Source organism: Dermacentor variabilis, chromosome 8 (assembly GCF_050947875.1).
Source record: "Dermacentor variabilis isolate Ectoservices chromosome 8, ASM5094787v1, whole genome shotgun sequence".
In the NCBI taxonomy this organism is placed as follows: Eukaryota; Metazoa; Arthropoda; class Arachnida; order Ixodida; family Ixodidae; genus Dermacentor; species Dermacentor variabilis.
Genome location: NC_134575.1, coordinates 45,536,302 through 45,557,893, shown reverse-complemented (window position 1 = coordinate 45,557,893; position 21,592 = coordinate 45,536,302). Strand labels below are relative to the sequence as shown.

Below are 21,592 nucleotides of genomic sequence, written 5' to 3'. Positions count from 1 at the left end.
CTTTCCATGCTACGATGTAGCCTCATTAATCGTCTTTCGTCGAGCGTCAACGCGGTTGTCCCAGAGGCGACGCGTATGTTTTTGTCTCAGCGTAGTCAGTTTAGGCCTACGCCATGCACCGTATTCAGCTTCGCCTCGTTCGACCTCGACGTGAAGTGTAAACAAGGTTTGCCCGTTTGCTACGTAATCGTTTCCAGCTGGCGGACGTGGCGGATTCGGGTATAAAATAAGGGCACCCATGGATTGTCTGGTGTCAGACAGCTTGAACTGGTTCCTCGCCTGCAACATTCGTACACTTCACGCCGTCGTTCGCCCAGTTCGAAGAGTTGCACCATGACTTCTGCCCACGTCCTCGCCGGTCTTCTGGTGGCTGCGGCCTTGACCACTGCTGCAGGATCCTCGTCCAGTAAGTGCACATACGTGAGACCATTCGAGCTTTTCACCTTCTTACAGCCAAGCTGTTAAGCGCTACTTTCTCAACTGTCGTATCCACATGTAGGAAAAGATCCCGAAGATAGTGCAATGCTGGGCCGACCCGCGCCGAAGAGGAAGCAGGCGTTAAGCACTCCCCATACGTGGGCCGATCCCGAAGATAATGCAATGCCGCGGGCAGACCCGCGACGGAGGTGCAGTTCGCCATTAATAATAATAATAATACTTGGGGTTTTACGTGCCAAAACCACTTTCTGATTATGAGGCACGCCGTAGTGGAGGACTCCGGAAATTTTGACCACCTGGGGTTCTTTAACGTGCACCTAAATCTAAGCACACGGGTGTTTTCGCATTTCGCCCCCATCGAAATGCGGCCGCCGTGGCCGGGATTCGATCCCGCGACCTCGTGCTCGCCATTAAGGGGCCCACATAAACAGCTTCGCTCGTCATCGTTCTTCGCAGAGTGAAAGGGCACTGAGTTTTTTTTTTCTGCGTTTGTCTAGATGAGCTACGCGTGATGAGTAACACGTGCCTGTGAAGGCCATGAAATGAGAGGTGCGAGAACGTACTTGAAGTTCGAAGTTTATCGATTAACATAACACTATAGGGAAAGGGGCCTCAGATAGAAAAGTCACAAGAAGTGGATTGAAAGTGGTCGAGGCTCGGCAAGCAACAAGGCAGATGGCAGCGTAGCACAAGTGTAGCAGCACTCATATTAGTGATAAAAAAAATAAAGAGAGAGTCATCTCTGTAACTGCATCACACAAATGAGGTGGCAAATCGGCATCTTACATAGCGACAAAAAAATTAACAGCCAGACAGGCAAAGAAGCCATTAATTTAATGATTAACTTATGGAGTTTTACATGCCTAAACCACGATCAGGTTGTAAGGCACGCCATATTAGGGGAGAATATCCAGGGGACTCCGGATTCATTTTGCACCACCTGGGGGTCTTTAACGTGCAACCAACGCGCGGCACAAGGCGTTGTCATTTTTTTGCATTTCACTCCAATCGAAGCTGAACGTTACGAGTTAGGGACTTGTTGTGACAGAAAGAAGAAAAAAAAAAGATCTAAACTACGGAAGCCACATTACTGGTATACTAAGAAAATATGACTACGCAGTATCGCACTCCTAGCACAAGCTGTGCTACACTGTGAGGCACGTGAAGATTGACGTGCCTGTATACCTGGCAATGTCAGAATGCACGTATTCTTTTTTTCTTGTGGCTATTTGATGTGACAGGCACAATGAACGGTAGGGTTTGCTTCCCCATAATTAGTGTTCGTATGGGAAGGGAAACTGTCCAGTACTGCGCGCATTCAACTCAGTATGAACGCTCTCTGTAAAGGTTATATGTGCGACACGAGGACCAGGTGAGGCGGTGCGTATAGGTAATGCAACAGAGAGAGAGAGAGAGAGAGATAATGATATGTTTAAATTATGGTTTTAGGCCTGTTCGAAGAAATGAGGTGAGGGGAAGGGAAGAGCTAAGTAGAGCTCCCTATGTAAGCTTCGCACGCGAAGCTCCATTGCGATTTAAGTGTCCCTTTGACGTTATTCCGCGATTGCACACAGTCCTCAAACAACGTCGCTTTCTTGGCCCGCACCTTATTTTTTTTTTCCGGGATGTCTTGATCCTCTCGAGCCTTCGTACACCAGGTGATGACCATCTGGAGCCATGCACTTCCCTTGCGCACGCATAGCCTATTTGACTTGCGCTGGTGATCTCGGGGTGGTTGGGGTTGTTGGGAGCTCGGTTTGGCGGAGGCAAGGAATACACGTTTTGAGAGCTTGAGAACGGAGAGTCGACTGACCTTATCCAAAAGTTAAAGCAGGTTTTGCCGAGTGGCTGTGGTGACGTCCCAGTCGGGCAACCACATCGGTTCCAAGAAGGAGCAGGGGGCAATGACCCCTACGGCGAGGTAAACTGGAGTTCGGGAGCAAGGGGCAATGACCTCCACGGCGAGGCACGGCGAAGTGACGGATGGTTGCTACGTGCTCACTGCGTTGCTGGTGCTCCTGGCATTGCGTGCACCTGCTATCGCCTTAGTGATATGAGCTGTACCGCTCGAGATAGCCCTCTGGTAAGAGGATCGTCTGGACCAGGAATCGCGGCCAGGATGTTGTTCTCTCTGCAGCTTCCTGGAAGCAACGCCGATACCTATTCAGGGCCTCGCAGGTTCGGAGGTGCGAGACCACGTATTTGGGAACACTGATCAAGCCGTGCCCCGCATTGCCAGCTCGCGGGAACACTCGTTGCCGGGGTTTCCAGCATGGCCTGGGGCCCACTTGATGGTAGTCTTGTGACCTTCCCCACTTAAGATGCGCCCTCGTGCAATCAGGTTGCTGTACGTAGGTAGGTTGTGTTGCGCTTTCGGGGTCCCTCTATACGTCACGCGGTGCCGTGGTGTTCTCTGAATAAAGCATGTTATTTTTGGTCTGTACTGGCACTTCGCCATATGTCGATGATTGGCCGAGCCAGATGAGTACCTTCCAAAGAAATGCGAAGTTCCAGTTCTGTAATCGCCGGTTTAAGTTTTGAATCCATCCCGCCGGTACAATGCGTCTGTATGTTTTCGCAGTAGGCCGCCATCGCCGCAGCTGGAGCTCTCGCGCTCCACGATCGAAACACCCAAAGCGCCTGATATTCTTCCCTATGCGAGGCCACTTTTTCGGTGGCTCGACATTGGTGCACGTTTGTTCGGTGGTTCGTCTCACCTGTCAAGGGCTGCGTTTCTACCCCGAGCTCATGTTCCCACGGTGGGACGTGAAGGCAGCCGTCATTTATGAACAATGATTTGCACCGACGTCATGACTCAGATGAGAAACACGTGTGTTTTTTTCACGTCAGATCATGCGCCTGCTGTGCACAAGACTTCGAAGATTTGTATGCACAGTTAGGCGTCGTACCATGTCAGTGCCGAATCACGCGATTGAAGTTGTTTTACCGTTACAGCACGTACAAATCAATTTTTCTTTTTTTTTGTGCTTGGGGTCCTTGAATTACCTTCCTGTGTCCTGAGACAGAACGGTTACCGACAGGTGGACACAAACTGTGAGATAAAAAGCTGAGGGAACAGAGGTAAGGTACCTCAGACAGCCTGTCCGATGCACCTCACCTCTTCGCGTGTCCTGAAATTCACTTCACGTGCGTGCGCATCTTCTCAGTTCACCTATGCCGAGTCTGACATGCCGAGTAATTCTACTCTTTTGTTTCAGCTTCCTGCATGAACGTTACCATCAGCAATATTCTGGACATTGGCACCGTAAGTTTGTTGGATAGAAAGCTTTGCTCTCTTTGGTGATGTGTACAGTGCGGTTTGCGGAATACCGGAACGACGGCGTCGGGGACAGCAGCAGCGTCCGATCTCGGAGACCCTGCACTAGAGGTCTTTCTGCATTGCTCGAGCGTTTTCGTCGGTGGGACAAGAGTCCTCTATATCAGAGTAACAATCGCGTTGCTGACTGCAGCCTTGCGCCAGCAGCTGAGTAGCAACAGTCAATAACTGCAGTAGCCTTTCCGCGTGTTCTTGTTCAACTAGCTCTCACGAGACGGCGCCACCAGCGCTCTACCTCGCGTGTCTTCGTCTCTCCGATATTCCGCAAATGGTATAATACGTGTAAGCGTGAACTAAGCCTATCTATTACATGTCATACTGGTACCGTATGGTGCGTTACCGTTTGCACACTGTGGCTCAAAAATTGAAGTGCTAGCAGCAACGAACGCCTTTTGCGCGTGATTGCACGGAAGTGCGGCGTGTAATCGCTCTGTAAAGCCTGTTTATAAGCGTTTAGTTGTCCCAAGTGTACGCTTCTGGAGTCGGAATTAAGTCGCTGTTGCAAGTTAAGACGAACCTGGAAACGAAACAACGCATTTGAGTAGCTTTGAAGTTGTTCGTTTTTCAGTTTTCGAGCACTCGACATTCGGTCGTTCTTACAGCCGGTAGTGCACTGATCACTAATTAGTGTTTCCTGTGTCTTCTACATACAGAGAGGAGTCATATACATCCGCATTCTAGAAATTCCCCACGTTTCGTCGATCGTTCAAAGGGTTGTCATTCAGGGCAGAAAAGATTTCCGAGTACCATCATGTTATTGCATGAGAGCTACTCATCCACCCTGAATTAAATATATAATGACTTAGTGATCTAATTCCATCAAACAACACTGACTACTATATCTTGTCCTTCCAGTGCATCGGCAATTCCGCAAACTACTGTGGCAGTACCTCGGTAAGTTCCTTTTACTGAATTGACTATAATCATTCAATTTTCCTTCCTCGGGTCCATTTACACGAATCTCACAGCGTAAAAACAAAGTCGTGTTTTCTTCATAGGGACGACACGTCCTACCATGGCAATGCCTTTTCTTGTTTCCTGTATATTTGATTGTCAATGCGACAAGCTTTATCTGCGCCATTTGCTGAATAAACAACAACAACAATGCGCTGTGCACTTTCTGCGCCAAAATCAAAATGTACCCTTTTTTTTTTTACTGCATGTGTGGAAAAATGAGAAGGTAGATATCTTTGCGTCAGGTTATGCCGAAACCCCTAGTACACTTTTCGGGCAATGGAGCATAGCGAAAGAAAAATATCTCAGCACGCATGCACTAGAGGCACAAACACAAGCCGCAAGCACGGAAATAATGTCACTGTGTGGACGTTAACACCGGCAACATAGTCTAGTACCTGAGGCCGTCATCCATCACATAGGAAGAGGAGGGAGCAGATTGGGCGTCGCATAAGATTCCTTCCATCTATGCGTATATGTAGGTATTTGATCTAGCCTTTATATTCGGCATCCACATTTGCACGCAAACCTGACCGTGAGTAATGACGCGCCCGTGATATAAAAACAAACAAACAATAATAAAGACTGTAGACTTCAACGATTCCTTCAGCTTTGAAATCCTTCATTTACTGCGACAGCAACTCTCTCTCGCAATGAGGACGCCACTTAATTTTTCCTTGCCTGCTTTTTTTTCTCAAATAATTGCGTTCTCCCAATACGTGGAACTGGACAAGCACCTAATGGTTATGGCGGTTACATGGCGGTTTAACTGGCGAGGGGTGAGGTCGTATAAACATGTATTATTTAAAGTAAGAATCTGAAAAAAAAGGAAATGTTTAGTGTAATATTTAAATGGCAATTGCAACTGTGCAATAGTACAGAAATAATTGTGTGGCTTAGGTAAATAAGTTCTGCCTTACTCCTTTTTTTTATGGTGCGCGCAACTTCGCCCAACCGATGCTCCCCTCAAATGACAAACTACCAACTGCGGTGCTGCGAATCTTTAATTTAAACAAATGTAATATTTGACTCGTATTTTCTTCCTCACAGACCAGTGCCACGACTCAAGGAATCAGCAAGATTACCAATGTAAGTTTTGAAGCGTTTACTGTGTTTATGTTTTTTTGTTCAGCCGAAATTTTTCGTTTTTATGTTAGCCTTTCCGACAAACCTCGGTCTACAGCGGATCGTTTACCGAAAATTCTCTAACCCGAGGTTTAGAAGCCCAGCGGAGCGAATCTTCGCGGTTCGGTATATTCGTATTCGACAGCGAACCAACGTGGTCATACTTGATACTTTTATAGAGCGTAGCAGTAATCAAGAGCATGCAGTTAGCGATTAGCGTATAGTGTTATGGAGTCGCCGAATTAACATTTCTGGAGGAGATTGTTCTTTTCTTCTTTTTTTCAGTTCTAAAAGTTGCTCCTGCGACATGACATGTGTGAACCTAGCTTGTTATATGTACTACGCATATACAGGTTGTTGTGTTCGATGAAGTCACGTACAGAGGGACGTCTATGGTGCGGGCCACATAGATCCACGGATGGTAGCCGGGTGTCGCGGCTTCTTGGGTGTAGCCCCACTTTCGGCATGTAGTGGCGCCTCGATGAGCGCAGCTCGGGGACAAACTCCGCAAGAGGTGCGGTATAGATACGCGAGGCGCATGCAGCTGGGCGACGGAAGATGGGACAAGCCCGGCGCCGAAGGCTGGCCGACGTATACGGTCCACGCCGTTTCGGTGCGCCAGTTGGTTCACGTTTAGGAAGCGAGCGCTTACTCTGTTCCTACTTTCCCACTTATTCCTCCGGCCAGGTCATTGTTTTCACGTAGCGTTAAAAGGCACCCCTCCCCTCCCAGTACGGTCCGGAGCCGATAGACAGGTTAGCATAGCCACCAGTACGGTCCGGAGCTGATAAACAGGTTAGAACTCCCCCCCCCCTCCCCCAGTACGGTCCGGAGCAGATAAACAGGTTAGCACTACACCCCCCCCCCCCCTCAGTAAGGCCCGGAGCCGATAGACAGGTTAGCACCCACCCTCAGTACGGTCCGCAGCTGATAGACAGGTTAGCACTACCCCCCCCCCCCCCTCAATACGGCCCGGAGCCGATAGACAGGTTAGCACGCACCCTCAGTACGGTCCGCAGCTGATAGACACGTTAGCACTACCCCCCCCCCCCCCTCAGTACGGCCCGGAGCCGATAGACAGGTTAGCACCCACCCTCAGTACGGTCCGAAGCTGATAGACAGGTTAGCACTACACCTCCCCCGCCCCCCCTCAATACGGCCCGGAGCCGATAGACAGGTTAGCACCCACCCTCAGTACGGTTCGGAGCTGATAGACAGGTTAACGCCACCCCGCCCCCAAGTACGGTCCGGAGCCGATAGACAGGCTACACGCAGCCGGCGTCAGTGCAGTACCCACACGGGTCTTAACGCACTCTCCTCGGGGCGATAGACCCCTGCGGCGCGAGGTCTGGTCCACACGGAGTTATCAACGGGCGCGTGGTTCACTGATTTTCCAGCAGCTCGTAACGTACCAACTGCGAAAACAAATTATGGAAACGAAAGACTCAACGCGTTATTCGTGTTGCTTCCCACGCGAGGTTTCCGTTACAAGCCACCCACGTGTACAGCTTCGTTTAGCTCCCGTCTAACCAACAAGGTTCGATTCGTGTCCTTCTAAATTGCCTATTTTTTCTACCTCTGTTGCCGGTTGGACCGATATTACTTATAACGCAACGTCATTGTCGATACAGTGAGTGACACGATCGATTTTGCCTTCAGAACTTTTTTTTTTGCATAATGTGCCGAGCGCAATCCACTTAAGGAGACACTGTAAGAACTTAGCCTCCATATGCAAGTGAGTTACTCTTCTGCAATAGATGAAACGGTCATTCTTGACGTAAGAAGAGGCTCAGTAAGCCAGAAGAGACGCGGAAAACAAAAGGGAGGTTGCGACACCGCGCTGATGTCCCTCACCGTCACGTCAAGAGTTCTTACGGCGTTTACTCGTGTCTAGTAAATAATTTGTCGTTAAATCAATTGTAATTAAAGGAGAGCTGCAGTGACGGAACCCTAACAAGCTTTGGCATTTACTGCACCGAAACTGATAGAATATGAGATGTTTTGAAATCCCTGATGTCGCCCTGACGTACACGGATACACTTAAGTTATTGCGCGAACTTAAAAAAAAGAAAGTTTGACCTTCATTTTCTTCATTAGAAATAATCCTTTTCTGTTAAAGGAAATAAAATATGAGTTTGAGATAATAACCTGCGAGTCTGATCTTAATGTCTAGCGTTAGTCTTCCTTTAATGCGATGTATTGTTTTATTTTATCACACACGTAGTGACTTCATTTTTCAGTGCCTCATTCAAGGAATCGTCAAGTATGGCTCTCCTGAAGGCATCATCAACTCACTGGCCCCTCTGATACTTATTATCATCAACCGTGACATACCCAGTAAGCTTGTCGCTTTGATCTTCTTTTTAATGCATTGGCTCTCTGCAGTGCAAAATACTTCAGCGGAATTATCGTCAAAGCTAAACGCTACCAGACCCGGTCAGGCTTGCTTGGCCACTGGAGTACGTGAATGTCAAATCTCACGAAGGGCTATGCAATATCTCGGCTATATAACCTTCTCCCCGTTAAACTGCTCGACATTTCAGTAGCGAATGACACCCTGACGCCGTTTTGCCACTAGGTGGAAGCTTTAGCTCGGGCCCAACTCCGACGCAGCCTATTCAAATACATGTAAAACGCAAAAACGTTTTTCTGAGGTAACCCCTGGACCGATTTTAATGAAATTTGTGGCATTTGAGATAGAAGGTTAAATTCTAGTGACTGTTGGAAGCGGAATTTTTATTTAGGGCATGCATGTTGTTGCAAGAATTTTCAAAAATGCGGAAGTTTGAAAAAAAAAAATAGAAGCACGAAGTTTAAAACTCAGAGCTCTGCATCAAGAACAGATATCGTCGTTCTGTGAACGGCATACATTAGATCATTGAAAGCGGACAAATTCGATATGTTATTTTACGTCTTAAGTGAACTTGTTACGTTGTTTACAAGGGTTCTGCAAAAGCTGTATTTCCATATTGCAAAATTTGTTTAGATTCATGTGTGACACATCAATTTTGTCCGCTTTAGCTGTTATATTATATGCAATTCACGGAATTGCATTTTCATTTTTCGTTGCTGAGTTACAGAGTTGTAAACTTGACAGCTTCGTTTTTTGAAAATTTTCTCTATTTGCCAATTTTCAATAAAAACTTTACGACCTAAATCAAAAATTTGAAACCAACCGTCACTATATTTGAAGTTTTTCTTTTAAATGCAACAAACCAAATCAAATTTGGTGCTCTGGTTGCCGAGAAAAACGAATTCTTCTTTTACATGTATTTAGATAGGAGCACCCGAGCTAAAGCTTCCTCTTATGGAAAGGGTCGCTCCAGGAACACGAGGCCTTCCGTTAACGCTCCTTGCTTAAGAATGAAAACGAGCGGAAACTAATTTCCGATCATTATACTCAAACTAAAACCTTAGATGCCACTTATATATAACAGTCGTAGTTCGTCTCTGACGACCACAAGACAGGGACGACGACAACGGCACGATGCCAATACATAATGGCGTTAACGTTGATGACCATAACGACGATGGCATGATAACGATCTACAGTACGACGATGACGATGATGGCCATGGTGTTGGTGGCACGATAACTATCGTACATTACGACGTTAGTGATAGTACGATGACGAAAATTGAACAACGGCTGTGATTGCACGACGACAATAGCACGGGGATGATGATAATGGTTTTAACGATGATGACAACTATGACAGTGAAAAGGAAAGCACGACGACGATGATGGCACGATAACGATGACAATACGAAGGTGCTAACCTCTCAACGACGACAGCGGCACCCCGACAGTGGTGGTTTGACGGCAATAATCACACGACGACTGTGACTGCACAACGAAAAATGATAAGTTGTTAATGGCGATGGCCATCGCGATATGCTACAGAGAGGGCACGACGAGATAATAATACCACGATAATGTCGATAGCACAAATATCATAATGGCCGAACGATGGTGGCTCGACGACAGTGACGGCACGACGACGACGTTTAGACGGAAACAGTGGCGTGATGGCTTGCGCGTTGCGAAACCGGGACCAAATATTGGATGGAAACAAATAAAAATTTCGTTTTACCGGCGACCTTTTCTAAAAAGAATATCTGATGGCGGTAAACGTGACAACACATGTACACAAAAATAACGTACAGCGCGAAGGACAAGGACAGCGATAGACGACATACACAGCGCTGTGTATGTCGTCTATCGCTGTCCTTGTCCTTCGCGCTGTACGTTATTTTTGATCGTGAATTACCAACTATCCCAAGCCACCACCCTAGAACACATGTACACACCACGACATCCGGCTTACGTACACTTAGCATTTGTAGCTGGAAAAAAATGTATCTACTCCATCAAGAGCGCGAAAGAAAATAGCGAAGCCGGGACTAAGGAATTTGTTTTTTTGGTTTTTGACCAATTCTTTCAGCCGGCATCAACATTCCCATGTTGGGCAACATGAACCTATGCAACTCGAGCGGCTGCCTGAGCTTCTTCATCAGGAACGACTCCTGCAAAGGCTCCATCAACATCGGTCTCCCTTCGATGGGCAACATCAGCTCGGTACGTCTGCGTAACTTGACACTTGCAGTCTACGCGTATAAAGTTTTAGGGATGTCGGCAAGGAGGAGGAAGTTTCGTGATAAGAAAAACTGCCGTCCGCACGAAAGTAATGCACGACGCTGCAAAGGAATGACTTAGGAGTTTCAGAGAGAGGAAGTTTACCCAGTACGGAAGAAAAAAAAAACTTCACTTGATGAATTCATTTAGAGAGAGAGAGGGAGAAAGGACAAACGAAAGCTAAAGAAATTAACCAGGACTGAGCCCGGTTGGTTACCTTGCACTGGGAAAAAGCGAAAGATCAGGGAAATTCATTAATACCTAGCCGTGCAGAGGTGTACACTTTTAATTTGGCGAAATGGCATCTTAAACAGAAAAGACAGCTTCACTGGAAAGTGGGTACCTGGTTTGGTCAAAAGTCATCGAACGATAAAGCCAGCATTACGACAAAGGGATTTGTCTACGTCAGAGCGAAGGCAAGCCCCCTCGTCCAAACGTAGGATAAATAAATAAATAAATAAATAAATAAATAAATAAATAAATAAATAAATAAATAAATAAATCTATCGATCGATCGATCAATCGATCGGTTTTATTTCAACAGTGTCGTTGGCGGAGACCCAAAGCTGCCCGAGGCAGCTTGAAGGCGCCTGAGGGCCCGTAAATACTGCAGCATTACTGTAATATATATATATATATATATATATATATATATATATATATATATATATATATATATATATATATATATATATATATATATTAAAGTCACAGTTATGTCGTTCATAACACAGACAAAAAAACATTTGCGAGTTTCAAATAAAAGGAGAACAAGCAAGAAGAAGCTTAACATGCGAATGAACCTCATTTCGGCTTCAGTCTGAAACATTTCTTGTTCGGCCACTGTTGATTCACTTCACTTAAATGAAATCATTTTATTCTTCGATTTTGAATAGAGCGTCGTTCATTCAGCGGAATGACAAATAATGTCACAATTAAATACTTTTTGTTCGGTGAACTAATCTTAGTGAAACCGAATTGGACTTAACTGCTATTAAGACACCCATCCACGGACCATGCATCATAAAGATCTGACGTCGCAGCTGCTCTCTATTTCAAAGTTGTTGCTCACGTGTAATGTAATGTTTCTTTACTCAAACGCAGTGCGTCGGAGACACGGCCCAGATGTGCACCGCTGGATCCCCGACCACTGTAAGCTCGAGCTGATTCCACATACATACATACATACATACATACATACATACATACATACATACATACATACATACATACATACATACATACATACATACATACATACATACATACATGCATGCATGCATGCATACATACATGCATGCATGCATGCATGCATGCATACATACATACATACATACATACATACATACATACATACATACATACATACATACATACATACATACATACATACATACATACATACATACATACATGCATGCATGCATGCATACATACATACATACATACATACATACATACATACATACATACATACATACATACATACATACACATACATACATACATACATATGATAAACATACGGATACCTTCGAAGATTATGAGAGATAACAGTGTTAGCTTGGCTAACATTGCCTAACACTTAACTAATGCTCCAGTTTTTTTTTTCCTGTAGTGATGCATCGGTGTGAGTCGTTGACCTTGCGGAACTATGTCGAAGCAAAAGCCGTGAAACTGAAACTTTCTTCTTTTGCTGGTGTCGTAAGGGTTGTCGGTTCAGTGGAACGTAATTTAATGACGCCTACAGTTCACAGTCGGAGAAAGCGCAGACGCCACGTGTGGGCAAGATTGTTAGAATTGGATTCTTCAGGCCACAGGTAAACGTCTCAGTGAGATTATGCTATACGTCTCGAGAAGGTCTGCAGTGGCGTTCGTATGTTCATGGAGCACAATTAGATTCGGAAGCGACTCAATGGTACGCAAATAACGGGTGAAAGGACTTGATGGCGTTTAAAGCAAGCGTATTTCAGAAAGTACTGCTCGCACAAAAAAAAAAACAAAGCAGAGAGAGAAAGAGAAACATGCAAATGAGAGAAAGGCAGGGAGGTTAGCCAGCGTTAAAGCCTCCGGTTTACTACCCTTCACCGGGGGAAGGGAAAGCAAAGCAGACGTACCAGTTGCGCTGTTGCTAGAAAAGCACTCTCGACTGCGCTTGACAAACTGGAGCATCGCCCCCTTGACGGGAGTGAGAATACTCCGCACCGCTTCCAGCGCAGCAGAATTTCAACGCATTGCTCTGCTGCTTGATGACATGCGGACTGTGGGACAGATTTCAAGAGTTGCAGCGCGTTCTGTCGCGTTTGTTGTTTACGCGTTTTGTTATTTTACTTTCTTGTCTCTTCTCTCCTTCTGTCACCTTCCATTTCACACACACACACACACACACACACACACACACACACACACACACACACACACACACACACACACACACACAACACACACACACACACACACACACACACACACACACACACACACACACACACATATATATATATATATATATATATATATATATATATATATATATATATATATATATATATACACGCACACACCCCTCTTCTCGGCACAGGGCATCCTCCGTACGCGGACGCTGACCTATTTGCAATGTCGAAAGTATGATCCACCCATTTGCATTAAATTTATGTTTCTCTTAAGCGTCCCTGTTATACGTACAATTAAACACAAACTTTGTAAATTCAGTGTGCATGCGACATTTTTTTTAAGCGAGCATGAACAGCAAAGTCTATTCAAAGTCTCAAAGCAACACTACACTAACATTCCACCTCATTATCGACACATCGCTCTCTTTTACTCGCACTTCCCTTTCCAACGCCGAGTCAGAAGTTTGGCTTAGGTCGACTCCGCAGCTATTGTATCATATTAGGAGCCTCCCTATTGTCTTGGGAGCTTACAGTGCTCTGTGAGGCGCTGTAGTTCATCCTTAACCATTCCACGTTATTTACGGAGACATTGCGCGGCTTCAGTAACCATTTTTTTTTTAGTTTAGTTCGCAAAAGGGACGCAGCGCGTAGTTCCCGAATTCTATCGCTTTGCGGGAAGATGCGTCGAAGACTCGACGAATGCGCGTTTACATTCATCGTTGCGTTCTTTTCGCAGACAAACATGGTCCAGTCCACGGTGCAAGCCATTGTTGTAAGTATCTCTTCTCACATTACGGCGCTTCGTTAATGCTTCGATATCCCCTCCCCCCCCCTTTTTTTTATCGAGACTAGCAAGCAACGTGATCCTCATTGCTTGTAATTAAGTTTTAACAGTGGCTGAACCTCCCGCGCAAGCCCACTTGAAGCAGGTTACCCACGCAAAACCCAGCACGAATGGCGCTTTATGTGTGCAAGTGAGAATTACTTGACATTGGGCTACGTCAGGCAGTGACCATAGGCTCTAAACATAAGATTTACTGCACACACGTGTCACTATTTGGCCAAGATATTCAATTTCTTTCTGTGTGATCCGATAGTTGTGTTGCGGTATGGTTTAGCGTGGTTCCTGCTTAGACAGGGATGGGTGGGGGGAGGGGTATGGTCCAGTGTCAAGTAAATGTGTTGTATATAGCCCAGCAGCTTATGATGCCAGCCTCTACTGTTCGTGTCCCGTAGGATTTTGCACTGGCACCACGTTTCACAAGCTTAGCTACGAAACTGGCCCTCCTAACAGCATGACTGACACTTGGAACGCAAGAATCTATACTCTAACTGCGCCACCGCCGCTTGACTAATTTCATAACTTCACTATTTTATAACTTTACTAAAATTTGCGGGTGCTGAGGTATATCTTCTTTTTTTTTTTTGCCCGGCAGATATACCTGTCAGCTGTTTGGCTAATTCTGCCATAAAGACTATAAAGTGTGGCTTTTCCTGGCTCAAGGTAAACTACCTGCCTATCATTAGGCTAGTCTTGACATCGGTCAGCAGACGCGGCAAGAAACCTTGAAGCTAGCCTTTCCGGCAGCCAACGATTGTCCGAAGTTATGTAGGCCAGTACATGGCCCAAGTGATGCGTTGTTGTGTACTACAATTACTTTCGTGCCGCTTCCCTTTCAGATTCTGAAGCAATACCTCTGAGACTGACGTCACCACCACACTTGGGTATCCCGCAGCCTGTAGCCTATTTAACTGTGCAATGAAACTCTGGTTCGCAGAGAGATGATAAGATTTCATTAGCGAAGATTCTAGACACATCAGAGCAATGGCATGTTTCACGGTCTTTTAGTGCGCAGACGCGTAAGGTAAAAGTTCCTTACGTGCACGTGGAGAGTACATCCAACAGGCATGACCTGCTTGTAAGGATAGCTGCAAATCTAAAAACTGAAGTTTTTTGCAAAAACAGTTGATGCGTTGTTCTTACTTCAACGCAACAGCCACGCTCGCGACGATCATTTTGAGAAGGCGTTGTGTGTAGCCTTTAGGAAATTATGCATTAGGTGCCATGTTGGCAGGGTCAAGAAGGGCGCGGGACTTAGTATGATGCAGTTGGGCTGGGTTGGGTTTGGTCATGTTGGAGTAGGTTAGGCTAAGCTTTGCTGGGTTAGGTTGCGTCCCACTAGGTTAGGTGGGGTCGGATTAAGCCTGGTTTGAAGCCACACATTGGGGGCATATAAGCAGGTATAGTTTTCGAAATGGTGAGCCCGAAATTGCCGTACGCTGTCGGCTCCGCGTACGCATCGAGCCAAACGAGGTTCAGTTCCCAAAACTGTACCCCGACTCGCAAGCTCTGCGCAAAGCTGCGACAGCCGTGTTTCACCTCGAAAGCCGTGTTTCACCTCGGCCAACAAGAAATGACAACTGGCTACGTACGTTGGGCGAGAGAAGGCCTCTGCCAGTGTCCACCGCTAACCTTTCCGTGATCACTCCATTCAGCAGGCGCCGCGTACGCATTGAATGGTGGCAGTGACAACGGGCAAAACACGCGGCCGGTTCTCATTACTGACTGGCTCGCGGGACACGTGAATTTGGCTGCACGGCACAGAGCTTTTGTGGCGAAGACGAAGCAGACCGAAATGCCGGAGCAACATCTGGAGCCCGGTATTGTCATTACTTTTTAATGCGAAATCCTTAGGTGGCCCATTGTGCAGCGTCTTTGAGCGAAAACCCGGCAGGAGCAACAAGTGGTACGGAAACCCACGTGACCTTCTCCGAGCGAGCGGCGCGTGGAGAGGGAACGATCGGCGCATGCAGACAGAAAAAAAAACGGGTGTTGCGTCGCTGACGTCACGCGGCAACGGCGGCGGCGGCGGCGGTTGCGGCGACAGCCTGCAGCGAAGGAAGAGATGCGGCGATGGAGGACGCTCACCCGGGGCCTGTCGGATTGCGCCGTTCGACTTGCGTCGCACATTTGTAACACTTACTGGCGGCAAGCATGCGGGACCTTTAGGTCTAGTGCATTAAGTGCTCGCGTGTGTTGTCGAGGAGGTCGACCTAAAGGTGCCACACGTGTACTTCACACTGCGGCTCGTCATGTCCTGCAAGAAGCCTGGTCCCCGATTGTGTAACTTTACTGCATTGCCGAGTGTTCAGCTGGCTTTGGCCTTCAAGTGTCACAGAGAATGTAACATGCTGCCGATCTTTTTCTTTTTTTCCTTTCACCGCAGTGCATCCTGTCTCAGCTGCCCGCCAACCAGTTCCTCACGGTGATCAGAAGCACAGCGTGCACCTTGATCAGCGCGATCAACATGGCCGTCCAGGGCAACTCGATGCTTCAGCTGGCATTTATGGGCTTCAGTGCGGCTCTGAGCGCCTCTACCGGCGTAATTTGTGAGTGCAGTTCACGTTTCACCGGGACAGTCTTTTGACATGGGAGTATTGCTTCCACAGGGGCTCTTACAGGAGTGGAAGCTAGATCGATTGGTGGCATGGGCACAGAAAGAGCACAGCGCGGTATAGACAGAGACGCAACTTTTCTTTCTTTGTTTCTTTCTTTCTATTTGTGTGTGTGTGTGTCACCGTCTTCCGTTCCGTGCTCATTTTAAGGCACGGCGAATATGTCGGAGAATATGTCGTCATAGGTAATTAAAGGTGAAATTGATGTACTGCTGGATACAGCGATTACATAATGAGTATGTGCACTTAACGGACCTATAGTGTCGATTGTGTTGCAATCGCCTGTGGGATGTGAAAGCGAGGCCACGAAATTTCAGTCAAATTGAGCTGGTGTTGTTGCTGCCTATCGAACATGTCACTTTCCGACGCGCAGTCCTCGTTGTCAGACCACCTCTTCTTCATCGGCCTCGCTGTATGGTGAAGAAAATCGATACTTTGCTCATCCGGCGATTCGCCTCTCGGAGAGGGACGCACTAAACGATGTGCTATCACAACGCTTATGCGATTGGTGATTCGGGCGGAATTTTTGTGCGTCACCTGATCGCCGAGATTCGCGACTTCTGTGCACGTATCTCGGAGGTTGCAATTGGAAATAGCGCATCGTACGAAAACGACACTATGAGCGTTGCAGATAACTTTTAGCCCGATTGGTGGGGTCCAACTCCGTGTTCCGGCGACGTTCCTAACAAGTAAGAGAAACCAGTCTTGATGGCTGTGCTAATTTGCTGACTGCAGGCGCCGGAAGTAATCGTAGAGCCGAAAACGCGTCATAGACGCCACGTTTTTTCACACCGCCTGTTGTTTGCCTATCTCCCTCAGCGGGTACGCGCCATATACGAGGATCATCATCATTTAATTGTTCCTCATAAGATGACGGTGTACTTGCTGTGAGAACTTCCTGCCATTGCACTGAGTTCAGACCCACAGAAAGTGTCTGAAGTCTGCTGATTTCGTTTTTTTTTTCTTCTTTTACTTACAGGTCCTCTGTCTGGCTGAAGAACATGAATGCAATCGAACACCATCGCAAGACGAGACTTGTGCAGCGTTCCCAGCAATTAATCCGTCCCTTCTCTTGTATCCCAGAACAACAAAAAAACGTGCTTGACTTAAGGTCAATAAAACGTGGCAATATCAAACAAACCACGCCAGTGTCGGGAATTTCTTTGCATGCCCAGAGGATAGAGTAGCATCTGCACCAAAAGGACGTCACTTAACTAATGGCGACTTTGGGTGGTCAATTCGGAGCGCTCCAGAGGTAGTAATCATGTTCGCGGGTTGTCAAAATAAAAAAGGAGCTCCGACTACATTCGCGGTTGGTTATTTGATTTACAGGAAGCGGAACACGCTCTAGATCGGAGGTGATGAAGGCATGTCCAAGCGGAACGTACAGCCGCTCGCCAGAGCAATCGAACGCCGGCAGAGGAAACACGTCACCGTTTATTTTATTGTAAACAAACAAGGCGCGCAGCAGGCCCCCAAGCCCACCCCCAATACCGTGGAGGAAGGAAAAAGTTAGAAGAGAGCGTTACGTCACGCAGCCAGCCTTGGCAAGCGAACGCTCCGTGAAGCCCTTTGCCCTTTGAACAGCGACAGCCTAACACGTGACCCATTGCGTCGGTATCCCGGAGCAAGAATCCAGATTCGCGGGGACTTTTGGTTCCCAGCAGATATATGGCAGTAGTTTTACGCGCAAGCGTAACTCGCCAGCACCTGAAATCGGCGGTGTTTGTGTTTGTCTAACGCCGCGGAGCAAGCGAACGAGAAAGGCGACTGGGCCTCCGTGCTCACTCCGGTTTATGCGCAAATTTCGTCTGCACATTTAATTAGCACTGTGGGCAACGACAGCGCAGAAATTTGAGGGCAAAAATCGTTGAGCGTCCTTCATACTCTTCAAACTAACAATTTGAAGAGAAAGTCTGACACGCGCATATGCCTGAAATTGCGCTGCTGAAATGTTTGCTATCAATGGATAACGAAAACATTTATGAAGAACCAGCCCCGCTTACTCTTCAAGATTGAGCGTGCATTGGGGCGTGGTTATTTGCGGCCCCGTATTGCACTGTTATGGGGTGTGCTTCCCCTTACCACCGTGCCTTACCGGTACGCGGGAGCCAGCCGGCACTTCGAGCGCCACTTCCTCAAGCACCGCGTTCGAAACCTCGTACAGCGCCTAGCTGCCAACGCCGCTGATCGCAGACGCTGCGACCATGAGGCGCAGCGTCTCAACGACCGCGTCTCAGAGCGATAGCTGTCACGAGGGAAGAATGCGAGTGCGCTCCCCTTACCACCGTGCCACCATGCGGTACTGAACGGTGCTGGCCTGTCAGCGGTACCACCATACTGTCGCACAGTACGGTGGCACAGTACGGTTGCGCGTGGTCACGCGGGTTTAATCTTGAAAGCGATCGATCTGCTTTGGGGGCACAGTTTAAGTGGGCCGACAGCTCGTAGCGTTGCGTGCGCTGTGTTCTCACTGCTCAGTCTGCGTTGAAGCGATAGACAGCACGAAGGTTACTTCGCTCTGTGCTGCTGCCGCGATTCCTCATGACAGCGTTCTGACAGCGAGTGAACGCGGTCATCGAGTGTGAAGTGTTCATGTTTGCGCGCGTTGACACCATGCTAGGTAATTTAGATAGTAAGCGAATCCCTACAACGGGGAATTCTACTGCGGTAGCTGCTGCGTATGACGCAGCCGCGTGGACCCTGTCTTGAACACGATCTGTGATGCGAACATACTTCGCTCTCTGCTGCTGCCGCGATTCCTCATGACAGCGTTCTGACAGCGAGTGAATGCAGTCATCGAGTGTGAAGTGTTCATGTTTGCGCGCGCTGACACCATACTAGGTAATTTAGATAGTAAGCGAATCCCTACAACGCGGAATTCTACTGCGGTAGCTGCTGCGTATGACGCAGCCGCGTGGGCCCTGTCTTGAACACGATCTGCGATGCGAACAGTGTAGGCGTCTAGGCGCACCGAGGGCCAATAGCGTTGTGTGCGCTACAGGAACCATACGCTTACGCGTCACTGCGCTGTTCACCAAGTGAAACATCTCTGTATTTTTTTTTCTTCTTCTGTGCGCACTTGTTCGGCTGTTCTGCCGTGACTCTGCGAGCGGGAGCACTAAAACCAACCACGCCCTTTGACGCGAGATCACATGTTGAGCCGACAGGTTTGGCTTCAATCACGTTGCGCGATGATCCCTCCTGTTTCCTTCCTCGATGCCCACTCCCGCCGCTGCAGACACCATTTCAACAGAAGCTGCTGCAGCTACGTGACTGGAACTTCGATAGATCTCGGCCGTGCTCCGAGGCTCAAGTCGTTGATAGCGCCTCCGAGCTGGAGAGTACCAGCCGAATGTGTTCTGAGCGCCCGATTTCGACCACCCGAATGTAACGCACTCGCCGCCAGAGCACGCCGGAGCGCTCAAAAACGGCCAGGCGAACGCATCACTATAGTTAAACAGAGAGGTCAGTGCTTGAAACTCAGCCTGTGACAGTTCCTGATGACCATACCATGGAACAAGGAAACGAGCCCATGGGAGCAACAAGAAACAAGGACAGCTTTATTCAACGGATGGGCGCTGGAGACGAGTCGAGACCGCTCATTTAGACTTTCCGTTAGAGAAGCCAGCTTCGTTAACCTTCAGGGCCCGGTCGTACAGGCTCTGCAATCGCGCCAGCAGCCTGTCGTACTGGTAGGCCACCGTGCGGCCACCGAACGGGTCCGTCCCCACGGAGCCCGTGCGCGACAGCTGGAGCCTTACCGTTTCCGCGTGCAAGTCGTACAACTCCGGGAAGGTCCTGAGCACGAATTTCCTCAGCTCCGGCGGGTACGACGAGCCGGCGTCCAGGCACGCCTCGACCTCGCCGCACACGGCCACCCTCAGCGTCTCGTGGAGCAGGAAGTCGTTGTAGGCGCGAGACTCTTCTTCCGGTCTGCCCCTGACCAGCGCCGGTTCGTTGCGGAAGGGTTCCTCGGTCATCAGCGACTGGATGGCTATGAGCACCGTCCTTATGCTGTGAACCGACGGATTCCAGGCGGGTCCTGGCCACGTCCCCAGGAGACTCAGGCAGATCATGCCGTCTTCGTTCAGGTTCGGCCCGAACCGGACACGTCCACCGTCGGTGGTCATAAGCCTGATGCGAGGGGGCTCGGCCGGGAAGTTGGCGGGGCACTTGAGTAGGAACCGGAAGAAGCCGCCTTCGTAAGGCGTGCAGGGAGGTCCCAGCAGGAGGACGTGGATGTGGGTGACGTCGTTCTCGTCGGGGGTGACGACGAATCCCGGGACCGGTCGGGCGTAGATGTCTAGGATGTCGCGCCTAGTCTTGCGCAGGCACCGAGGTGACGGTGGTTGTTGGTCCTTCGCTTCGCGAGACGTCGGGTCCCAGAAGTTGAGGTTCGGCGCGAACGGGACTTCGGCGGGTCTACTTGCGCCCTCTTCGCGAACGTGGGCCATGGTTCTTCTTTGCGGGGAGTCCGTGTCGAGGATCTCGCGATGAGCTCGCGCTCCTTGTCGTGTCTCCCAAATACTGGCTCATACCCACTACGGGGACACTGGCCACGAAGCAGCCGCATTCAAGTACGTTTATTATATCTAAATCAAAGACTAAATTTGCATAGCAGAGCGTGGCCTAAAGAAATATAATTTAGAAATTAGAAAAAAAAATACCAAGAAATCGGAGATAAAATAATTGAACATGAAGAACATGTTAGTGGAACATGATAACATGTTAGTGGAACATGATAACATGAAGTGGAATAATAGGAATAACTAATGATTTTAAAAATTCAGCAAGGTATACTCTTTTTGTGTCTCTAATAAAATTGTAAACTGCGAGAAAGGTATCCCTATGGCTGAATCCCAGTGAACTCGCCCCGAAAGAAAGAATGGTTGGCGAGGTTAGCGATATCCCAAGTTGTCTAAATGAAATTTCTAGGAGTTTTCTGTGCCCTAAATATAGGAGGCCGAGAGAGAAAAAAAAAAGCTGAGTAGATTCAAGTGTACTGCAAAAAAGAACACAGAGGGAACGCAGCGAGACCAGACGTGTGGAAGTAAAAATTTAGAGCCGGAATACCACATCTCAGTTTTGTAAAGGGAACTTCCAACTGGCTTGAAGCAAGCAATTATTATTCCACGGGAAACAAATACGGTGGAATTCAGAAGGTGACGTTACAATTTTCGCATAATTTTGCGATATAGAGCAATTTCTGTACCTGGCCGCGGGGACATAAGCTGATGTCGGCAAAGTACAT

The 21,592-nt window shown here is 47.9% G+C and overlaps 1 protein-coding gene and 1 pseudogene across 1 annotated transcript; one reads left to right on the top strand and one right to left on the bottom strand.

Moving 5' to 3' along the window:
* Positions 1 to 236: 236 nt before the first annotated feature.
* LOC142590188 (uncharacterized) lies at positions 237 to 17,478 on the top strand. The gene is made up of 10 exons (XM_075702089.1): positions 237 to 406; positions 3,657 to 3,703; positions 4,631 to 4,669; positions 5,780 to 5,818; positions 8,095 to 8,191; positions 10,299 to 10,432; positions 11,594 to 11,641; positions 13,619 to 13,654; positions 16,110 to 16,272; positions 17,318 to 17,478. The coding sequence occupies exons 1-10, from the start codon at positions 334 to 336 to the stop codon at positions 17,332 to 17,334; spliced, it is 693 nt and encodes a 230-aa protein (XP_075558204.1). The 5' UTR covers positions 237 to 333; the 3' UTR covers positions 17,335 to 17,478.
* Positions 17,479 to 19,874: 2,396 nt separating this feature from the next.
* LOC142591017 (ubiquitin-conjugating enzyme E2 Z pseudogene) lies at positions 19,875 to 20,827 on the bottom strand (annotated as a pseudogene).
* Between the last annotated feature and the right edge of the window lie 765 nt (positions 20,828 to 21,592).